Source organism: Sardina pilchardus, chromosome 12, assembly GCF_963854185.1.
Source record: "Sardina pilchardus chromosome 12, fSarPil1.1, whole genome shotgun sequence".
Taxonomy (NCBI): Eukaryota; Metazoa; Chordata; class Actinopteri; order Clupeiformes; family Clupeidae; genus Sardina; species Sardina pilchardus.
Window position 1 is genome coordinate 22,754,637 of NC_085005.1, and position 18,810 is coordinate 22,773,446.

At 45.4% G+C, this 18,810-nt stretch overlaps 2 protein-coding genes across 2 annotated transcripts in view; one reads left to right on the forward strand and one right to left on the reverse strand.

Moving 5' to 3' along the window:
- Nucleotides 1–10,702, forward strand: part of mfsd2b (MFSD2 lysolipid transporter B, sphingolipid) — a 22,782-nt gene extending 12,080 nt beyond the window's left edge. The window contains exons 5-14 of the mRNA XM_062550710.1: nt 1–95; nt 2,438–2,516; nt 2,764–2,945; nt 5,514–5,604; nt 6,015–6,136; nt 6,821–6,904; nt 7,794–7,877; nt 8,518–8,627; nt 9,250–9,393; nt 9,671–10,702. The exon at nt 1–95 is cut by the window's left edge and continues 29 nt beyond it. Of these exons, the coding sequence (XP_062406694.1) occupies nt 1–95; nt 2,438–2,516; nt 2,764–2,945; nt 5,514–5,604; nt 6,015–6,136; nt 6,821–6,904; nt 7,794–7,877; nt 8,518–8,627; nt 9,250–9,393; nt 9,671–9,863 (1,184 nt within the window). The 3' untranslated portion in view covers nt 9,864–10,702. The remainder of the gene's footprint in view (nt 96–2,437; nt 2,517–2,763; nt 2,946–5,513; nt 5,605–6,014; nt 6,137–6,820; nt 6,905–7,793; nt 7,878–8,517; nt 8,628–9,249; nt 9,394–9,670) is intronic.
- On the reverse strand, nt 10,612–18,710 carry wdcp (WD repeat and coiled coil containing). The gene is made up of 4 exons (XM_062550709.1): nt 18,482–18,710; nt 15,905–17,858; nt 14,744–14,864; nt 10,612–12,525 (listed from the first exon to the last, which is right to left on the reverse strand). The coding sequence occupies exons 2-4, from the start codon at nt 17,822–17,824 to the stop codon at nt 12,353–12,355; spliced, it is 2,214 nt and encodes a 737-aa protein (XP_062406693.1). The 5' UTR covers nt 17,825–17,858; nt 18,482–18,710; the 3' UTR covers nt 10,612–12,352.
- Between the last annotated feature and the right edge of the window lie 100 nt (nt 18,711–18,810).

The window sequence follows — 18,810 nt, forward strand, 5'->3', positions numbered from 1 at the left end:
TGGCCTACTTTTACCTCTGGTTCGTCCCGCCCTACGCAAACGGCAAGTTCATGTGGTATCTGGGCTTCTACTGCCTGTACCAGACCCTCATCACGGTAAGATGACCCTCCGTCAGGGGTTAAAAAATGACCACCTTTTCTCTCTCTGTTGACTGACAAATTACCAGATACAATATGCTTTCTTCCCCCTTTCCTTTCTCACAGTTCACAGTTTACACTGCTCGTCAAAAGTTAGGGATATCTGACTTACGGCTGAAGTTTAATGTTTCAGCTCAGAGAGTGCTCAAACATTGAAAAAGTTCAAAAGTTTACAGAAGATCACATTAAGTTAAGGTGACCAGATGTCCGAGACCAAAACCGGGGACATAATCCCAAAAATGGGGGACATTTTCAGTTTGACTATCAATCTGATTGAAATACATACAAATTTTATCTTCAAAAAACGGGGATATAGGTAATTTTTCTGTATTTTCCCAGGGACAGGCAACCAAAAACAGGGACTGTCCCCTGAAACCGGGGAGGTCTGGTCACCCTACTGTACATTAAGTGCACCTGTAAAGGTTATTGTGGATTTTATGTTCATCTGGAAAATGCACCTGAAAGCTGAATATCCCTGACTTTTTGTGAATAGCGTAGAGTGTAGTGTAAGTTCAGCCTTTAAGTCAATCAGATACAGTAGTAATACAGTATGCTACTATTAAAGCTGGGTTCTCTGCAATATCACCCTCTGTTAAGGAAGGCCCTGCGCCCACCTTTTTAGAGTTGGGGTTCCAATCGTGCCTGTGTCAGTATCACTCAAAGCTTTTCATAGTCTTGTCTAACTGGTGAAATTACAGGGAAATTCCCTCTGTTTCCTCTGAGATAAAAGACTTTATCTGTCCTGTCTGATCCCCTGGAGATGGTATCTGAGCATGTCTGCTCTGTATCCCCCTCTAACCTGGCTATCTTTGCCACTTGTCTGCTGTGTTTGCTGACTCTTCCTCAATTCCCTCAAACAACCAACAAAAACAAGCTACCAAAACAGCCCCTCAGGAGCGGCACTTTGCTCTTAGTAGATAAAGGCTCCTTCAGTAATGGATCCCATCGAGCCTACAGCAGCCACAGTCAGATCACCAGGGGAATAGGATAGGACAGCGTTTTTGGGCTACAGCAGACGCTACATAAAGTGACGTCAGTGAATCAAAATACCTTAAATCTGGTCCTCTTTTGACGCGGTCGGAGTTTAAGATTTATCTTTGTTTTTGCTCCGTCACTTAGGTCTGGCTGGAGTTTTCATCCCTGACTTTCAGGGCTCTCACCACCCGTCTTGCATGTGAGAGGCAAGAAGAGAGCCCCATGCTAGCCACAATGTGCTTCGCTTCGCTGTAATGATAAGTCACTGCAACTGCTTGATAAGTATATAGTGCGCCTCGCCAGCGGATTGGCTAAATGCTAGTTGCCTGTTTTAGCCCAAGCCATTGTCTTTTAACAGCAAGGGTTTGGGAAACAAACAGCCGTCAGCCCGTTTCAATGCTGTAGTCTTCAGTCAATAAAAAAAACACAAGGGGGGGGGGGGGGAATAAACGGATAACGATGCCCACTCGTCACGTCTCAGGAGAGACCGTTTCCTTTGACGTATAGGCTACTGTAGCGACACCACCCGCTCTCGCGAAACTGGTAGTGGACACACACCAACAGAAATAGCGTCTCGGCGAGGCCCTCGCAAATGACATGCCTGCGCATTATGGCACAAAGGAAAGACTGGGCACGGCTTTCCCCGCGGCCATTTATTTTTGTAGTTCTCTGGCACGACGGGCCGGCCGCAAAGCTGAGTCGGCTGTTGTATAAATAACAAAGTGGGGAAAGAGGGCCGCCGTCGGCGCGCTTGCGCGCGGGGCTAGGTGGCGCTCGGAGGCCAAATGAAGCGATTGCTCATTGGCCGGAACAGAACCCGAGGTGATTAATATTGATGACGCTTCAGAAGTGGTACAAAAATAAAATGTTTATGAAGATGGGGAGGAAGAGAAAGGGAAAAAAGTGTAGGCCTGCATGCTGGGCAGGCGTATGAGAGAAGAACAACGCCCATGAGTTGTAAACCATGTCCGCTTATTTTATGCCACGTTTATTTGGTCTTCTTGGTTCCCCGTTTTTACGCCCCAACTGCCTCTGCTTTTTCCACTAACATTTTACACTTTACAGCCTTTTAAATGTATTGCTTGAGAGATTTGATCCCAGGTCCCACATGGTTCATTGCTGTTGATGCTAAAATTAATTAATAAATGCCAAATTAATGTGAAGCCATTAATTTAGTAATCAGACTACAGTAATTATCTATGGTTCACCTAAGTCCAATATCTCTATTCGCCATTTTGTTTCAGTGTTATTGTTTTTAGACTATAATTACAGTGATGTTCTAATGCAGTAGAGGTGATTGTGTACGTTCTCCTGTTCTCCCACAGTGTTTTCACGTGCCTTACTCAGCCCTCACTATGTTCCTCAGTACGGACCAGAGGGAGAGGGACTCTGCCACGGCCTACCGTACGTCTCACACACACACACACACACACACACACACACACAGACACAGACACAGACACAGACACACACACACACACACACACACACACACACACACACACACACACACACAGTCTAACTCTCTGACTACTTTTAGTTTACTTGATATTGAATCTTGTATCGCTGCAAGTAATTCCACTGCAGTGGATGTTGTAAGTGCACTTGTTAGATCAGCAGATACGAGTGACATTTTCATGTTTGACTCTAGGTATGACGGCAGAGGTTCTGGGCACACTCGTTGGCGCTGCCATCCAGGGTCAGATCGTGGCCAGTGCCCACACGATGAAGCACTGCCTCCATCACAACCTGTCCACCAGTCACCTGGGCAACAGCAGCGGCTCCGAGGTCGTCAAGAGCCTGGCGCTCTCGCAGGACTTCCTGTCTCATGCGGTATGTGTCACTGCGCCTATCGCTTACTGCGAATGTACACCACCACAAGCCAGACACGAGTAAGAGTGAGACATGAACTAATCAATTTACACTGCCTCCATCTCAAAGGGGACACGACAATGTGTTTATCCGCGTTTTTCTAGGTACACGCTTCACATACCCTCTTGAAATAGATGCAAAGTGTAAAATCACACTTTCCTTTACTTTTAATGGCTGTAATACATGCGTAAAGCGCAGCTGGCATAATTTGATACACTAATTTTAATGGAATTCTACTGCTAACAATAGACGGACGTCTAACGCTTCAAAAATGGCTCTTGTGTAAATTGCCAGTAAGAGGGCGGACAAGTCTGGAGCAGAGCTGGTGCTGATCTGGTGCTGATTAGGGCCAGATGTGGCCCACACTCAGGCTGGAAGTCAGCCATTATCTGCTCATCCTTTTACATCCAGAAACCTCTATTCTCTCGGGTATACTGAGTGACAAGGTCACTTTGAGCCTGTGAAAGGCTATAAGTGCTCAGGGAAAATTGTTCCTCTGTTCCCTGAGTCCCCTTAGAAAAGTGGTTCCATGGGAATGTCTTTTGCTGTGCTTTCAGTTTTTAGTCAGGTTTTCAGAATTGAAAAGAAAAAAAAGCATTATAACATCAGAATACGCTGCCTTATCTTGTTGAAGGTCCAGTCTGAGATTCTAATCGGATAATTTTTTGTGTGTCAGCTCCTTATTGTCCCCTAGCTGTCCGTTGTTTATGTAGGGTTCTTCAGTGCACACAGTGCTGGCTCTGTGCATCTGAAGCAAACATTGCGGCTCAGACTGAGACATACACAATTCCAGCCAATCAAGTTCAAGTACTTCAGTATAATGAAAGAGAGGTGGTGTACTGTGATTAAAATGGCTGTTGAGCTCAATGTCAACAACCTTTTCACCAGAGTTGAAGACTGTACCTTTAACGACTACAGTAATTTCCCGCATACAGTATAAGCCGCATTGTGTATAAGCCGCAGGACAGTGTTTTATGCAAGTTAAAAGAAACAAAACCATATTAACACCATATTAAATGCCCCCCCCCCCCCCTGTATTAATCTCATAGCTAAAGAAATTTAGCAAAATCAATGTATAAGCCGTGGCTAGTAGTCGGGAAATTACGGGTACCATAAATGTGATGTTACTGTGAAAGTATTTTAAACATCCTCGGCTGCTTGCCTGTACAGTTAATAGTTTCTCTGTCCTCGTGACACTGTGCACTGACACCTGCGTGCCTATTTTCATGGCTCGTTAGCATTAATTAAAGGAGTGTGGGAAAGTCCATTGGTTTGTTTGCACACAGTCTAGCCATATAAACTAGAGGCCACACATAACTCGTGTGGAAGTTCCGATACGAGGCAGAGCAGGGAGGGTTGATTCCGCATGTGCACCTTACGCCAGTGGGCCTGAACACATCAGAGGCTTCTGGGGTTTTAGGGGTTGATGTTCGGCTCCCAAAACAGCCCCAGAAGAACTCCCTGTTCCTGTTGCATGGGAAACTAAAGCCTCAGCCCTGATCCCACAGTGTGTGTGTGTGTGTGTGTGTGTGTGTACGAGCAAGCATTTGTGCTTGGCATTTGTGAGTTTGTCCGTTTGTGTGTGTGCATCTGTGTGTGAGTGCATTGGTTTGTATGTATGCACGTGAATTGTGTATGTGTGTGAGTGTGTGTGTGTGTGCGAGCACACGTCCGTGTGATGTGTGTATGTGAACGCAGTCGGGAGGAAGTCGCAACAGATGAAACGCGGCCGTGGGAGCCGTGCCACCAGCCACAGCTATTTGGAGCCGCCGGCCTCCACCTCCACCCCTGACTGCCGCTCCCCGCTAGGCCACGGTCCCTCCGCCGCACGCCCGCCCGCCAGAACTGCACCCGGGCACTGCCACATTCCGCTGTGGCCCGACCGCTGGAGCTGGAGGCTGTGTGTGTGTGTGTGTGTGGTGGTGGGGGGGGACTGTTTGGGTGCGCCCCTGTAGGCGACGGAACCCCTGTCGGAAACGTCGGTCGGGTGAACGTTTGATCTGGATAAATAAGCAGGAGTCTTTAGCTACAGGCCCGTGGAAATAACAGCAAACAAGTCTGAGGTTGTTTAGGGCAGTGCAGTTCCTGTTATGGGGACGGTAGGTGGTGCAGGGTGTGTGTGTGTGTGTGTGTGTGTGTGTGTGTGTGTTTTGGGGAGTTAATGTGAAGTCAATTGAAAGGTTCCCCTTTCTGTAGGGACAGCTCCAGTTTTGGCACCCCCTCCTCCCCATCAAAAGACGTGGCATCAGGTTTGTTTTTAACAAGAATGTACTGTATTGTACGGACGGGTAGTGCCAGGCCAAACAGAGCAATCTGAATACTGCTGCTGTGTGGAGCGAGGGGAAATTAGAGGGGAAATAAGATGGAGTAATGGATCATATGCTGGTATAAATAAAGACACAAGCTTCCTTTGGGCCCTCTCTGTCTAGCCTCCGTGAGCTTCCGTGAGCTTCCGTGAGCTTCCTTTGGGCCCTCTCTAAATGTCTAAATGATCAGTTGCTGATTGTTGGCCATTGTCCTCTTTTCTAGAGAGAGGTCTACATGATCGCAGCAGGGGTGATCGGTGGGATATTTCTGATCTGCACTGTGGTGATGTTCTTGGGAGTTAAAGAGAAAGACGGTGAGTCTTGTGTATATGTGTGTGTGTGTGTCTATCTTAACTGCATACTCATGTTTCAGAATAATCCCATTACACAAGAAACAGTAGCTTCCAAGGACACTCACGTCTTCTGCAAGGTCCACACACACACACACACACACGCACAAACACACACTGCACAAGACTGCACATTTACCTCATAAGAAGTCACACACAGATTGGCATAGCATTATCCACAACTTTGAGGGAATCATTGACCTTTCCATTTACTCTACAGATTAATTCCAAATTGTATTAGGGAAAAGTAATCTGGCCTAAGGAGAGTCATCATTGGCATTTTCTCACTCCACTGAATGTGTCCAATGGATTAATTTCCACACTAAATCATTCGATCACTGAGCAGCACCATCCTCTCTGCATTGCTCCTGCAGATCCATACGTACCCAAGACGGAGAAGCAGATTTCTTTCCATGAGGGCCTTGTGCTGGTGATGCGGCACGGGCCGTACCTCACGCTCACCGCTGCCTTCCTCTTCATATCGGTGGCCATCCAGGTGAGATGCAGCATCTGTCAGCATATCTCTGTGTCTCTCTTTTCTCTGCCCCCTCTCTCTCTCCCGCTTTTATTTTTCTCTCTGTCTTGCCTCTCAGTGCATGTCACCCCCCTCCCATCAGCATACTGTATCTCTATCCCTCTCTCTCTCTCTCTCACACACTTTTATTTTTCTCTGTTTTGCCCCTCAGTGCCTGTCACCCCCCTCCCATCTCTCGCTCTCATTTTTCTCTCTGTCTGTCTGTCTGTCTGTCTGGCTGTCTTTTGGTGTTTAATGTTTGTCATATTCTGTCTTTCTTTAAATCCCTTTGCCTGTTTGTGTTGATCTGCTTCTTTCTCTTGGTGTCTCTGTCATCTCTTTCTTTCTTCATATCTGTCCGTCTGTCACACCATCTACCCCCCCTCCTCTGTCTCTCTCTGCTGAACACCAGAGTAGCTGGGATATTTGATCAGTGGGAGAAAACGTTTCTATTTTTAAATGTGCTTGAAAGTAGCTTTTCTCAAAACCCCAAACCTTTTTTTCCAGCCCACAAAGACAGTCTAAAAAAAAGGCTCACTTTTCCAGCTGACATCCATCCTGACACCTCAAAGGGATTATTGTTACCATGAAGTTCTCACTGTGGCAGGATGGCCATAACACGTGTTCATTAGCGTCTGCGTTTCTGATGGTTTGTTTCATTTGCAGCTGGTGCAGAGCAATTTTGTCCTCTTCTGCACTTACGCCGTGGACCTGCGAGACCACTTCCAGAACATTGTTTTGACCATCCTGGTGAGAATTATACATACTATACAACTATACCTACAGTAATTTCCTATGTATTAGCCGCATTGTGTATAAGCTGCAGGACTGCATTTAATACAAGTTAAAAGGAATAAAACCATATTAATACCATATAAACTGTCCACATGTATTAACCTCGTAGCTGAAGAAATCATGCAAAATCAATGTATAAGCCGCGGCTAGTGGTTGGGAAATTATGGCATACAGTATACTTATGCACACTGTAGGTGGTATGCACAGTATATCATAGTTATTGCTAGATTTTCCATTTTTGTTTTGAACAAAAATGTCTACTGTAACATACATTTACTGTAATAGTAACAATATCACCAAATGCATATGTAACACCAACAAATCCATACATAGGTAGGCCTATGTAGGCCACATCTCTGACTGCACAAAGTAGCCTATGTTTTTCATAATTAAAGATATCAGCGAGTGAATAATACTTGGATTAAAAGGTTAATGGATTTTGAATATGGTTACTATAGAGACCAATATAACTGTTTAAGTCATGGAGGTAAAGACGCAGCAGTGTGGTCTATACAGTATGCAGTATGCAAGATATAGCAGTCCATAGTGTGCACTCTATCTTAAGAAACAATTCTCTACAAATGCGCCCAGCAAGCCTTCTACTTATATGGTCATGGCCTAGATAAGTGTATTGATCCGCTATTACGGGACGTTGACCTGCTGAGGCCTGGGGGTTGATGGGAGAGAGTGGTGGTGGTCGACCCGTCTTACGTTACACTACACAACACTGCTTTCAAGGTGCCGAGGGGTAGAACCGAACAAAGCCAACAGGACAAAAATCACAAAATCTCTGGAATTTTGTTGCGCTAAAAAAGAGCTATCTGTCTGTCTTTGCTTTCCTCAGATCTCAGCCGTGGTGAGCATCCCGTTTTGGCAGTGGTTCCTTGAGAGGTTTGGCAAGAAGACGGCAGCGTTCTGTGGTATCACGGTAAGCGAGGCGACCGGCTTTTAAGTTCCACTCCTGGTGTTGACTGTGGGAGACCCACTGGCTGGTCTGGTCTCAGCCCTGCCCTGCATTAGCTTACTGTAGGCATGGAAGGGAGACTCATCACTGCATAAACCTGCACATTTTAATAAGACTGCATCACATCCAGTATCAGTGTGGGAGAGACACTAGTAACATGTACAGGCAGATACAGAGTTTGCACAACTGACATAACAACTTAGGGCCTGGTAGAAATATGTGGATTAAATGTGGAATATTTACCATGTCTACTTTTCAAAAAAAGATTAAAGGATGTTACTGAATGTGATATTGTATTTTTATTGTGTAACTCAATTCCAATTAGGCTTATATTTTAAGTCATATTTCTATTCTTGGTTATGATTGAGCTTGTCATCTCGAGATCTGCGGACCCCTGTTAGGTCCTTAACCAACACTGCAACACTGCAGGAAAACAACATTGCTGAGGCTGTGGCGCCCTGCAGTGGACAACTCTGTTATGACACTGTCTGAATGAGATTTCTCTTGGAGAGATTTGTGTTCCTCGAAGGCCCTAAATCATTAAGACAGTCACAGCCTACAATTGCCAAACCTCTCCTAACGTGCAGCGGTCTCTCTTTTACAGTGGATCATGCCCTTCACCGTCATGCTGGTCTTCATCCCAAACCTGGTTGTGGCCTATGTGGTGGCTGTCTCGTCCGGCCTCAGCGTCGCAGCCTCGCTTCTGCTGCCATGGTAACCGCCAAACACCCGCCCAAAACACACACCCCGCCCCCAATTCCTCTTCAACACCCCCATCCACTCAAAACATTAAAGTTTAATGGCAGAAGTCAAAGGCCAAGTGGGGGGGAAACTGTACTGTAATTTGCATCAAGCGTGTAGGTATAGCCTCCTGCTGGCTAGCTACCGTTCGTGCTGCCAGCCGTGCGTGTAACGGCTGTAGTAACATTGTCATTAGCGTGGCTCGTGCCAGTGATGTCATGCAGATGAAGGGGAAGCACTGCGCAGGGCTCTGCAGGGAGCCCTGTCTCTCTGTCTAACACACCGCTGTCTTTACCCCTCAACCACAACACTAATCACTCCCCTGCTTCACAAATGACAGGGGGAAAAGGATGTGGGGTATTTATTTTGGGATGGAAAGAGGGAGGGGGAGGGGTTCCCCTCGGCGGACTGGGGGGGATGGCTATTATATACATTGGGCACATACAGTACATTTGATTCATGTTACGGGAGCAACCAGTGCTTTAAGACAGCGTTCTGGACTGTGTTGGCTGTTGCCATGGCTGCCGTTGTGAGTGATGATCAGATGATGAGAGTGTGTCTTGTTTTGTGGTCTGCGCTCTTTGTGGTGGTCCAGGTCCATGCTGCCTGATGTGGTGGACGATTTTCGGCTGGCCAACCCTTTCTCTAAGGGACACGAGGCCATCTTCTACTCCTTCTACGTGTTCTTCACCAAGTTTGCCGCCGGGATATCACTGGGAGTCTCAACACTTTGTTTGGAGTGAGTCAGAAAATGTTTGTCTTCTAAGCTCATCATGGCTTGAAAAAATCAAATAGTACAATGAATTGTGCCTTGTGGCATTACTCAAAATTCATCCGTCTCAAATGATTCTATACTATGACATATACATTACACAGTATTTTATATAGACATGCAAAATTGATTGCCTTGATACATTGTACATCTCCGTGTGTTGCCTTAATGATTTTATGACTATTAATGCCTTAATGACTATTTTGCTCACATCTGACCAAAGACTGTGTCCCCACGATAACAGGTTTGCAGGCTATGACACAGGAGCGTGCCGGCAACCCCCACCAGTGGCGTACACACTGAAGCTTCTGATTGGTGCAGCACCTGTGGCTTTCATTGTGACAGGGCTGATGATTCTTCTCCTGTACCCAATCAGTGAGGACGTGCGACTGCGGAATAAGCTAGCCCTAGAAGAGCTCAGGTTGCAGTCTGTGTAGTGGGGCCGCTGTAAGGCTCAGGGTCGGGTTTCCCAGATTCGTTAAGAAGCTCTTAAGTGCTAAGAACTTCTTAGGAGCGTTGTTAGAACGTTCTGATAGCGCTCCTAAGACTTTCTTAGCACTTAAGAGCTTCTTACCGAATCTGGGAAACCCGGCCCAGGACTGTGGACTTGTGTAATCCCCCATGTATAACCATGTAACATCATACTGCAACTTTTAAATTACTTTTAAAAAAACTCTTGCTGTAAATGTCAGCAAAGCTTGAGAACAATTCCTTGGGGGACATTGGTCGCCGAGCCAAGTTAGTGACCTTCTGTTGACCTTTGCCAGAGGTGCTTTGCTTCTATTCTGAAGTTCCGTTTCTCGGAAAAGCAAGCTCTCTAAGACGGTAATAGCGCATCCATCCCAGAAAGGAATACTACGAAGTGAGGTTACTAGGTTACCCAGGTAACCTCGGGACTTACTGCTGATCTCGAAACAGAAGCAATACATACAGTTAAGCGTTCCTTTGGAGATCAACAGTTTCTCCTGAAGTCACCGGGGTAAACCATTACCCTCACATCTCTCGGGTCCCTTGGAGAGTACCTGTGTGTATTAGCTACGGAACTGAACAAAGGCACAGGTTTTTTGCATTCCAGTATTACGCTGGGATGAGTTGTGTTAGTGTATATTACACTGTGGAACAGAAATATCATACAAATATATCATGTTTTCATGTAAACATTTAAGTTTGTTTCTGTATTTTCACAAGAACTTGTACGGTTGATTGTTATTATTACATAAGGATTGTATTGTGATCTTGGATTAAAGATATAACCAATAACATGTTGATTCATCCAGTTTACACCTACCCCACATTCACCCAGTGATCAGTTCTAGTCAGTGGTCTAAGGAGAAAAAAAAAATCTGTTTCAAGCAGTCAAAGCTTTGAAAATCTAAGAGCTACTATCCAGGAGCATCAGGAAGGAATGCTAGTCAGGAGGAAAAGGCAGCCAACCAATCAATAAACTGTCTGTCGATCATGTGACCTCAGGAGACCACTGATAGAGAAGGATTGTCTGGTTATAATGGTTAGAATGGGTAACATGTCAGTGATAACAGGAAATCCATTGGCGACCATTGCAAAACAGTGCATGACAAAATATGTGTGCAACTTTACATAGTTAAGTAATGTAGGGCTTCTGCAGGTTTCAACAAGTAAAATGTAAGACTTTTGTAGACCATTTTGAGAGCATTATGAATTAAATTTAAAACTGATTTCACACCATACTGGGAAAAAAAATATGAAGTTCCACATAAATCTGGTTATAATTGTATTACATTGTGATATACAGTACTGTACTGTATCCGTACTGTTGAGAGAACGAGCTTCAATGTTAAACAACTTCAATCTATGCTGCTAAAAAAAAAAATGAAATGAAATGAAATGACCACTGTTGAACTAGCGTTGAATGAACTTTAAGACCTGCCTAAGCACATCTAAGACCTAAAGGATAACCTAGCCATAGCGTACTGCATATTTTAAAAAAGACATTTTAATATCTGAGACTTTCCAAGGGCTAAAATTCATATTATTAAATGTTACACCTTTTTAGTTTTGAAGACCCTGCATAAACCCTGTAATGAATGAGATCAGTCCCATGATGCTTAATTTCTGAATGCACTGTTGGCAAGATGGTAAGTGGGAGCATCTGGAAGTGTCTCCCATTTCTATAACATAGGATTGCTTGCACATTGTTTATAATTCGAACATTACTATCTGCCATCATTAATTAATTATTCTCTTTTTACATGATCCTTTTAAACCTGATTTGGGTTTTGTGGTCTAGGGGGCTTTTTCATGTTCGATAGGAATAGGATAAATATTTTTTTCCCAGCAGTGTGAACACAGTTGGGATCTGAACAGATTTGTGGTCAATACAAATATAATTTATTTTTTCAGTGAGGATTCATGTAACATAGCAGGTTCATCCTGCAGATAAAACTTACGCTGTATACTACTGGCCAACAACCTATCAGCAGGCACTCCAGTTTGTTCATTTATCAACTGAAAACAAACAAACAATCAGTCAAACAAATGAACAACGTGTTTGTTGAATTGAATGTTCAGCCAAACATCTATCACAACTCTTGTCAAAACAATCTATTGTAAACTTTAAATCAAATAACCTTCAAAAAATATCTTTTTTTCTTTAAGTGTAAGAAAATAAACTTCATCTGATATGTTATGAGCAGGAACTGTTCCATTTCCATGAGCTTCTTACTTGCCCTTCTATTCTGATCAGACATTACAGGTGGGAACATTTCATCATGGACCTCTTCAAAAAGGACCCAAAGCTGCCATCTTTGCCCATATAAGATCCAGATCTCCTTATATGTGCAAAGATTGAACCCGAATCTCCTTAAGGTTCTTGTTGTAGGCGAACTTCAGAGGTCTACAGACTGATGTTTTAAGGAAAACGGGTTCTGTGTGTTTAGTTTGTTGGTTCTCAGTTCTCTCCGCAGCCGGAAAACTGTCTCTCTGTGTTCGAGGCGTCCATGCCTCCGTGTCCCTTCAGTGGGAAATTCCTTTTTCCATTCCTGATGGTGAGATGTTCGCCAGGCTTGAACGTCAGGGGGACGAAGCCCTCTGCGTCGGCAACAAGGACTATCCACAGAGGACCTGAAAGAAAACCACAGAGAAAGTGTGACGATTAAGGCTGAATTTGATCAATTTAGAATACATTACAATTTGCTATCTAGTGGGGGTGTCACGATTTCGAAATCGATCAAAGTTACATCTCAATATCGAACTTCGAACTCAATGGTAGAATCGACAATGTAGCCATACCCCCAATCTTACATCCGTCCACCATGACATGTATGCCAAGACACAAACACACAAATGCACATCTATCAACCGAAATCGAAGCCTCTCTTGCTACGCTAAAGTCACTGAGTGTGGAAGCATTTTGTCATTCATTCACATCAATTAACACTAACTCAACTTAGCGAATGAAAAGATTATCTTACATTCCAAAATTAGCCAACTTTAAGGTTTAAAATGGACATGGATAAGGACATATTGACTCAAAACAATTTTTAAAACATTTTTGCTGGACTTCCTTGAACATTTTTCTACACAAAGTGTTACCATCTGCTATGGTCGGGCAGAAGGCATTTGTTGCAGAAGTGCACATTCGGTTCAGTTTGTGTTTCTACAATCTGACAATAATTTAGGCATGTTCATCATCTGTTTGCAGATATAAGACCTATTGTGTTCACCTGGCCTTTGTTCTTCTTGCATGTGCCAAAGCAAAGCATGAGAATGAAGCAGTAAGCTGCTTCTGCTTAAATCCTCAAATCCAATCAGCATCTTTACGCACCTCCTATTTTTGCCCTAAACTGTTAACTGAAGCACACAATGTCTTTACACACAATGTGTACACTTATGTTAGGACAAAGTTCAACTAACTAGGGGTCCGTTTAACCATGAATTCGCTTTCCTTAAGAAACATGAAGCAATGTTGAAACAAAAGTGAAGGTGACATTTTTCAGTCACAGACTTCAAAGACACTGTGTGTGGACACTGATTGTTTTTATATTTGTGAGGTGACAATAGCCTGTTATATCCACATTAGGGCAAATCAATTAATATAGGCTAAGCTTTTTAAGGTAACTAAGTCTGTGGTACATTGAAACCATCGGCTTCCTGAGAATCCATCCATCCATCAGAACTGCAGCCCTCCTCAGCCTTTAAGTGGCTCTATTAAAACCGCTATGATTCAGCGTATGCTATTAGCATTAGGCTAATGAAAAGCTGAACGCCTAAATGAGGATCTAGAGCAATAACCCATGAAAGGCTTTTCAAAATGTGTAGCAGGCTTCAGTGAATGAAGGAAAAGGTTAATTTTTCATTAGTCAAGCTACGGATTTTTTATTCTGAGTAATAGGTTGCTCATACGGTTGGTGACCACAGAGTAACTTGATAAGGCTTTCCTAGATTGGATTTATGTGCATGCTATGTGTTGTTCTCTTTTGTCATTTTCGAAATCATCACACAAACACACACACACACACACACTGAGGGAGAGAGAGAGAGAGAGAGAGACACATAAGAAACAGACTCTCTCTCTGTCTCAGTCTCTGACTGAAGAGACATTCCGTGTGATAAATAGAAAACACAGAAAATCAACACAATAGAACACAAAGTGCACCCTTCTGTATATTCAGGTGATGCACCAAAGACAGTACCGTTAAACAATAATGTGAGGAGTCAGAGCTTCTCTACTACTTCCCCTGGCCTGTCTTAAAGCCACACACACACAAAAGTCAACCTCGTCACCCTCACATCTCATGATGACGCCCCACGGTTACTTCACAATCTCGCCGCTACAGTAGTCTCTTCATGTGTGAATGCACAGTTCAAACCAAAGTCTTTTTAAAGCAAGTCACGTCACTCGGCAGCCATATTGGCCATGGGGCTGGGCAGCGAGTGCGACTTTGACCGTAACAAGACTAGGGCCCTATCTAAATGAACGGGGAGAGAGCTGGATGTCCATGTTCCGAGGTGTAAGGGACATAAAAATCACATGTTTGAAATCACTATGAAAATCAGACTAAAATCGCTGAAAAGGTTTGGTGGTTTTGTATCAAATTAACGCTTAAAAAGCCTTTTTCTTACTGGCAATCTTGGACTGCGCATGCGCAATTCTTCACGACGCAGTTTTCAAAAAGCGTGACCGCCAAGGATCGGCAAAATGATTGGAGCAACGGTACTGGAAGAGGCGGGACATGTGCAAACCGGTGTAAACTGTTACGAAGTGACCCCATGCATTTCAATGGGCGATTTTTCCAGTGCAGTGTCTCCTCATATATAAGTGTCTCTGGTTCAAACTCACCATGCAGCATCTCCACCACGGTGAGGCTGAAGAGCTCCTGGATCATCTTCAGACTCAGCTTCCCCTCACACAGCAGCACGGGCCTCCTCTCGTCTATGAACACATTCTCCGACAGCTGCTTCTGCACAGTACCAAGAGGAAGAGGAGGAGGAGGAAGAGGAGGAGGAGGAGGAGGAAGATGATAAATGGGGACACAAACTAAATTAATTTGATTCAGGCTGCGGGCTCTGCATAAGCAACATGACTTTAAACAAATCAAACAAGTTGACTGACTTGAACTACATGGATTCACAATCACAATGTAAAAATAATTCCCTGCAGAAAGTTTTCCATACACTAGAAATTTGGACTTTTTGGACAGCATTTCCAAAAATGACAGAAGACCATAAACACAAGAGATTGTGTTGATTTTTTGAAAACAAAAACATCATAATGAACTCATGATCACTCATGATCAGTTTGTGAACTATTATTCCTTATCTTCTGAAGCGATGGTCCCCTAACAATGGAACGGCACTCAAAGTTGGGCTAACTACTGTACATCTAAATGTGGGGTAGTTGATCAACCTCAACTTTGAAGTCAGAACTGAAGTCTGACCTTCGACATCCGAGTTGTCTGGGAAGCAGCATTAGGCTGCACAGCGTGCAGTGGAGACGCTGCAGGGGGGGATTAGCCCTATGCCTCACGCTCACCTTCACCTACAGGTGAAGCCTGGCCAAGGGCAGCGATGTCGCCCCAATCTGACATATGCTGACACTGTTCTTTAAGTACGTCAAGGGCTGCGTGCGTTCACAAAGGAGATTTCCCCTTAGAGCGAGTCCACCCACAGCTGATGCGCAGTACAGTAAGTACAGTAAGTAAACAACGATGAGGGGAGGTTTTAGAGCAATTAACAAGTCTGGAGGCAAAAGTTGCTGCCATCAACACCAGATTTCACTAATCCTCTTTAGGAAATAATCTCGATATCTGATGAATATGATCCAAGTCATTAATTAATCATACCCGACCAAAAACCAATCATCATTACATAATCACTGTCACACTTTTACATAAAAAGAAAGCGAGAGAGAAAAAAATTGTTATTAAGAAATATATCATATTCATATCATATAACCAAATAAGGTCATAATTGACCAAACAATTATAGGGTTTTAACAAACCTGAAATGTGAGGTTGACATAAGGAGGTTCTGCACAACCCGGATAGCTCACTATAGCTTTCCTTCCATTTTGGGCATAGTCCCGAATCTCTGTCAAAGACTGCTGCACTTCAGAAAATCGGGCAAAAATCTTCTCCATGCCCTGTGACAGCTGATCAACAGCTTTGTCTTTGGGGAGGCTGTTGTTCTTCGCCGGCGGCGGCTCCGATTGGAGCTTCTCCAAGGGGAGTTCGAAACGCGGCGAGCACGGCCGGCTGGACTCCCGACTCGTCGGCCCGCCCACGGCCAGACTGGCCATGCGGCTCATGTGGTCCATGTCGTAGTTCTCGATGGTGACGGACGAGGCGCTGGAGGTGGCGCGGTCGGAGAAGTCCGTGGAGCTGCCGCCTGGGCTGCCGCCTGCCGTGATCTGCGTGCTCACCACCTCCTCCACCAGCTTCCGCCTGACGCTCCCCGGGGAGGGGATTACGCCACCACCTGGCAACATGAGCTCCCGCATGCCGCCGCCGCACAGCCGGTCGTCTCGGGGCAAGTGCTCCGAGTGGCGTCTAATCCCCGGGAAGTTCACGGGGGAGGCCGGCGGCTGAGGCGAGGGAGGGATCGTCTCTCCGTCGAACAGCAGCTCCTTGGCCGTCAGCCGGAGGATGTACTTGTCCGTGTTGGAGGAGGGGAGGAAGGCCGGGTCGTTGGACTTCTGCCGGCCCACCATGAGCATGAGGAGCTTGTTGCTGAGGAAACACACGCCCTTCGGCCGCTCGTTCCTGTCCAGCTGGATCTGCTGGACGTTGGGCATGCCGGAGGCCGTCACGCAGTACACCAGGATCATGTTGCTGGTGTTGGACGCCACGGCTACCGTGCCGCCCCGCGGGTCAAAGGCTACGATGTCAGGCACCAGGATGCCAGGGATGCTGACTTTGCGGATGCTGGTGACCTTGCGCTCGAATGTCACCAGAATCAAATGCGAGGAGTCCTGCCCGGTGCCCGTCAGAGTGTCCCGTCGCTTCAAATGAATGAGCGGGCTGGGGTCCGATTTCCTGTGCCTGGCCAACAGGTGGGTCAGATCCGTGGGTCCACCGGAGGTCGGAGAGTTGTAGCCATAAGACAGAGATTTGTCAGAGTCTACAGACCTCCTCCGAGAGTCCAGGTTATCGTCCTCAAACATCACCATGGGGGACGGGGGAGGCAACTGGTCTGAGTCTGAAGGCATTTCGAAAGCCATACCTGCATTCAGGCCACATATCCTGTCGAGAGGCAGCTCAGTGGCAACAGCCACCTGAGCATCATCTGTGGACTCAATGGCACAAATGTAACCCCCAACGTCAAAGATGGGGCAGAAAGAGCACGCCACCAAGCTCTTCTGAATGTCATTCCAGATGTACGAATGCAGGCCAGTGCCAATGGCTACTACTAACCTTGTCCCATCCTTGGTCCAGCAGGCGCAATGAATGAGCCCACTGCCCTTGATGTCTGCCTTCACCCTGCGGTTGTCCACCCGCACAGAGAAGAGAACCGAAGTGTCCCGCTTGGTCAAGACGGCCAGAATGTCCTGCTTGGGGTGCCACACGCAGCCCTGCGAGAGCAAGGGGAACGGCTCGCTCATCTCACAGGTCTGCGTACACAGGAGCTTATTCTGCTCCAGGGCGCTCAGCTGGAGCTGCCACACGGTGACATGCTTCTTGTGCTGCACGGCGAGCAGCGCTGGGGAGTCCGAGCAGCAGAGCGGGCCCCAGAAGAGCCCGAAGACGTGCTCGAACTGCCCGATGACGTTGGTGTCGCCGAACTTCGGCTCCCCGTTGACAAAGTAGAAAGAGGTGAGGCAGACCTGCTTCCCATCAGTCCATGCTATCCCGTGTACAGGGTGGAGGGCTTGATGCAGGGAGTTTAAACCAGTCCTCAGGAGTTTCGCTTTCCCAAGCTCCATATTCACTCAACCAACTTGTTCGAATGAAAAGAGTCTGGAAAAAATGTATGTAACATTTATAATAACGCTTAAAAGTGGCCTACAAGTGGCTTTTCTCTTAACCTACCTCCACTGCTGCTACCTGCACAGCCAAAGGACTTCCACCACATACTAAGAATAGGCAAAGCCTGTTCCTTGTCATTGGAAACACGGGATGCCTAATCCTATCGCTGTAAACGAGGCTGCACTCCGCTCTGAGCAGATTAGGATGACATGACCCCACAGACACCTCCCCTGATTGGCTATATATGGAAGTTTGTCCTCAAACACTGCCTGAATTGAAAAACTACAGGCACATTTCCAAGACTTACTACTGGATAACATTACCCCAAAATAAGAGTAACGTCATGGTATGAACTTAGCAACAATGCTATGAACACCATTCAAGTAGTAACAACAATGCTTCACAAATGGACAAATACATAGTGAACTAACAAATTCACGTACCTTAACTGTTACCGAATTAAAGAGAATGGTAACAACATTGACATAACCGTTAGCTACAACCTCAGCTAGCCATGACGGGCAACGTCAGTTAACGCTACTCGTTTAAAGACCTAATGGGCTACCATCATACTGACATCACGTTAGACTAAAAGTGACATATTTTCAACTTACACTGTGACTTGTCGGATGATATGTTCACACTGCAAGCAGCAAGCATAGCTCAACCTAAGTTCTGAGATCGGAGTTTGCCAACGAACGACAGTCCAAAAACCTTCAGATAATATACCGTAGTATTCTTAATAAAGTGAACGTTTGATGCCATTTCTAAATCATTAAACATATAAGCGTGTCTACAGTAACTTTATTTCCTATCCTATCGACATTGCAGCCACTGGGGTTAGGGCATAGACTGTAAAAAATATGGACAAAGCGTCTGTGACGTCACCCATAGATTTCTGAAGAACTCAAATGAAGCCGTTTATGGGGGGTATGGGCGGCGC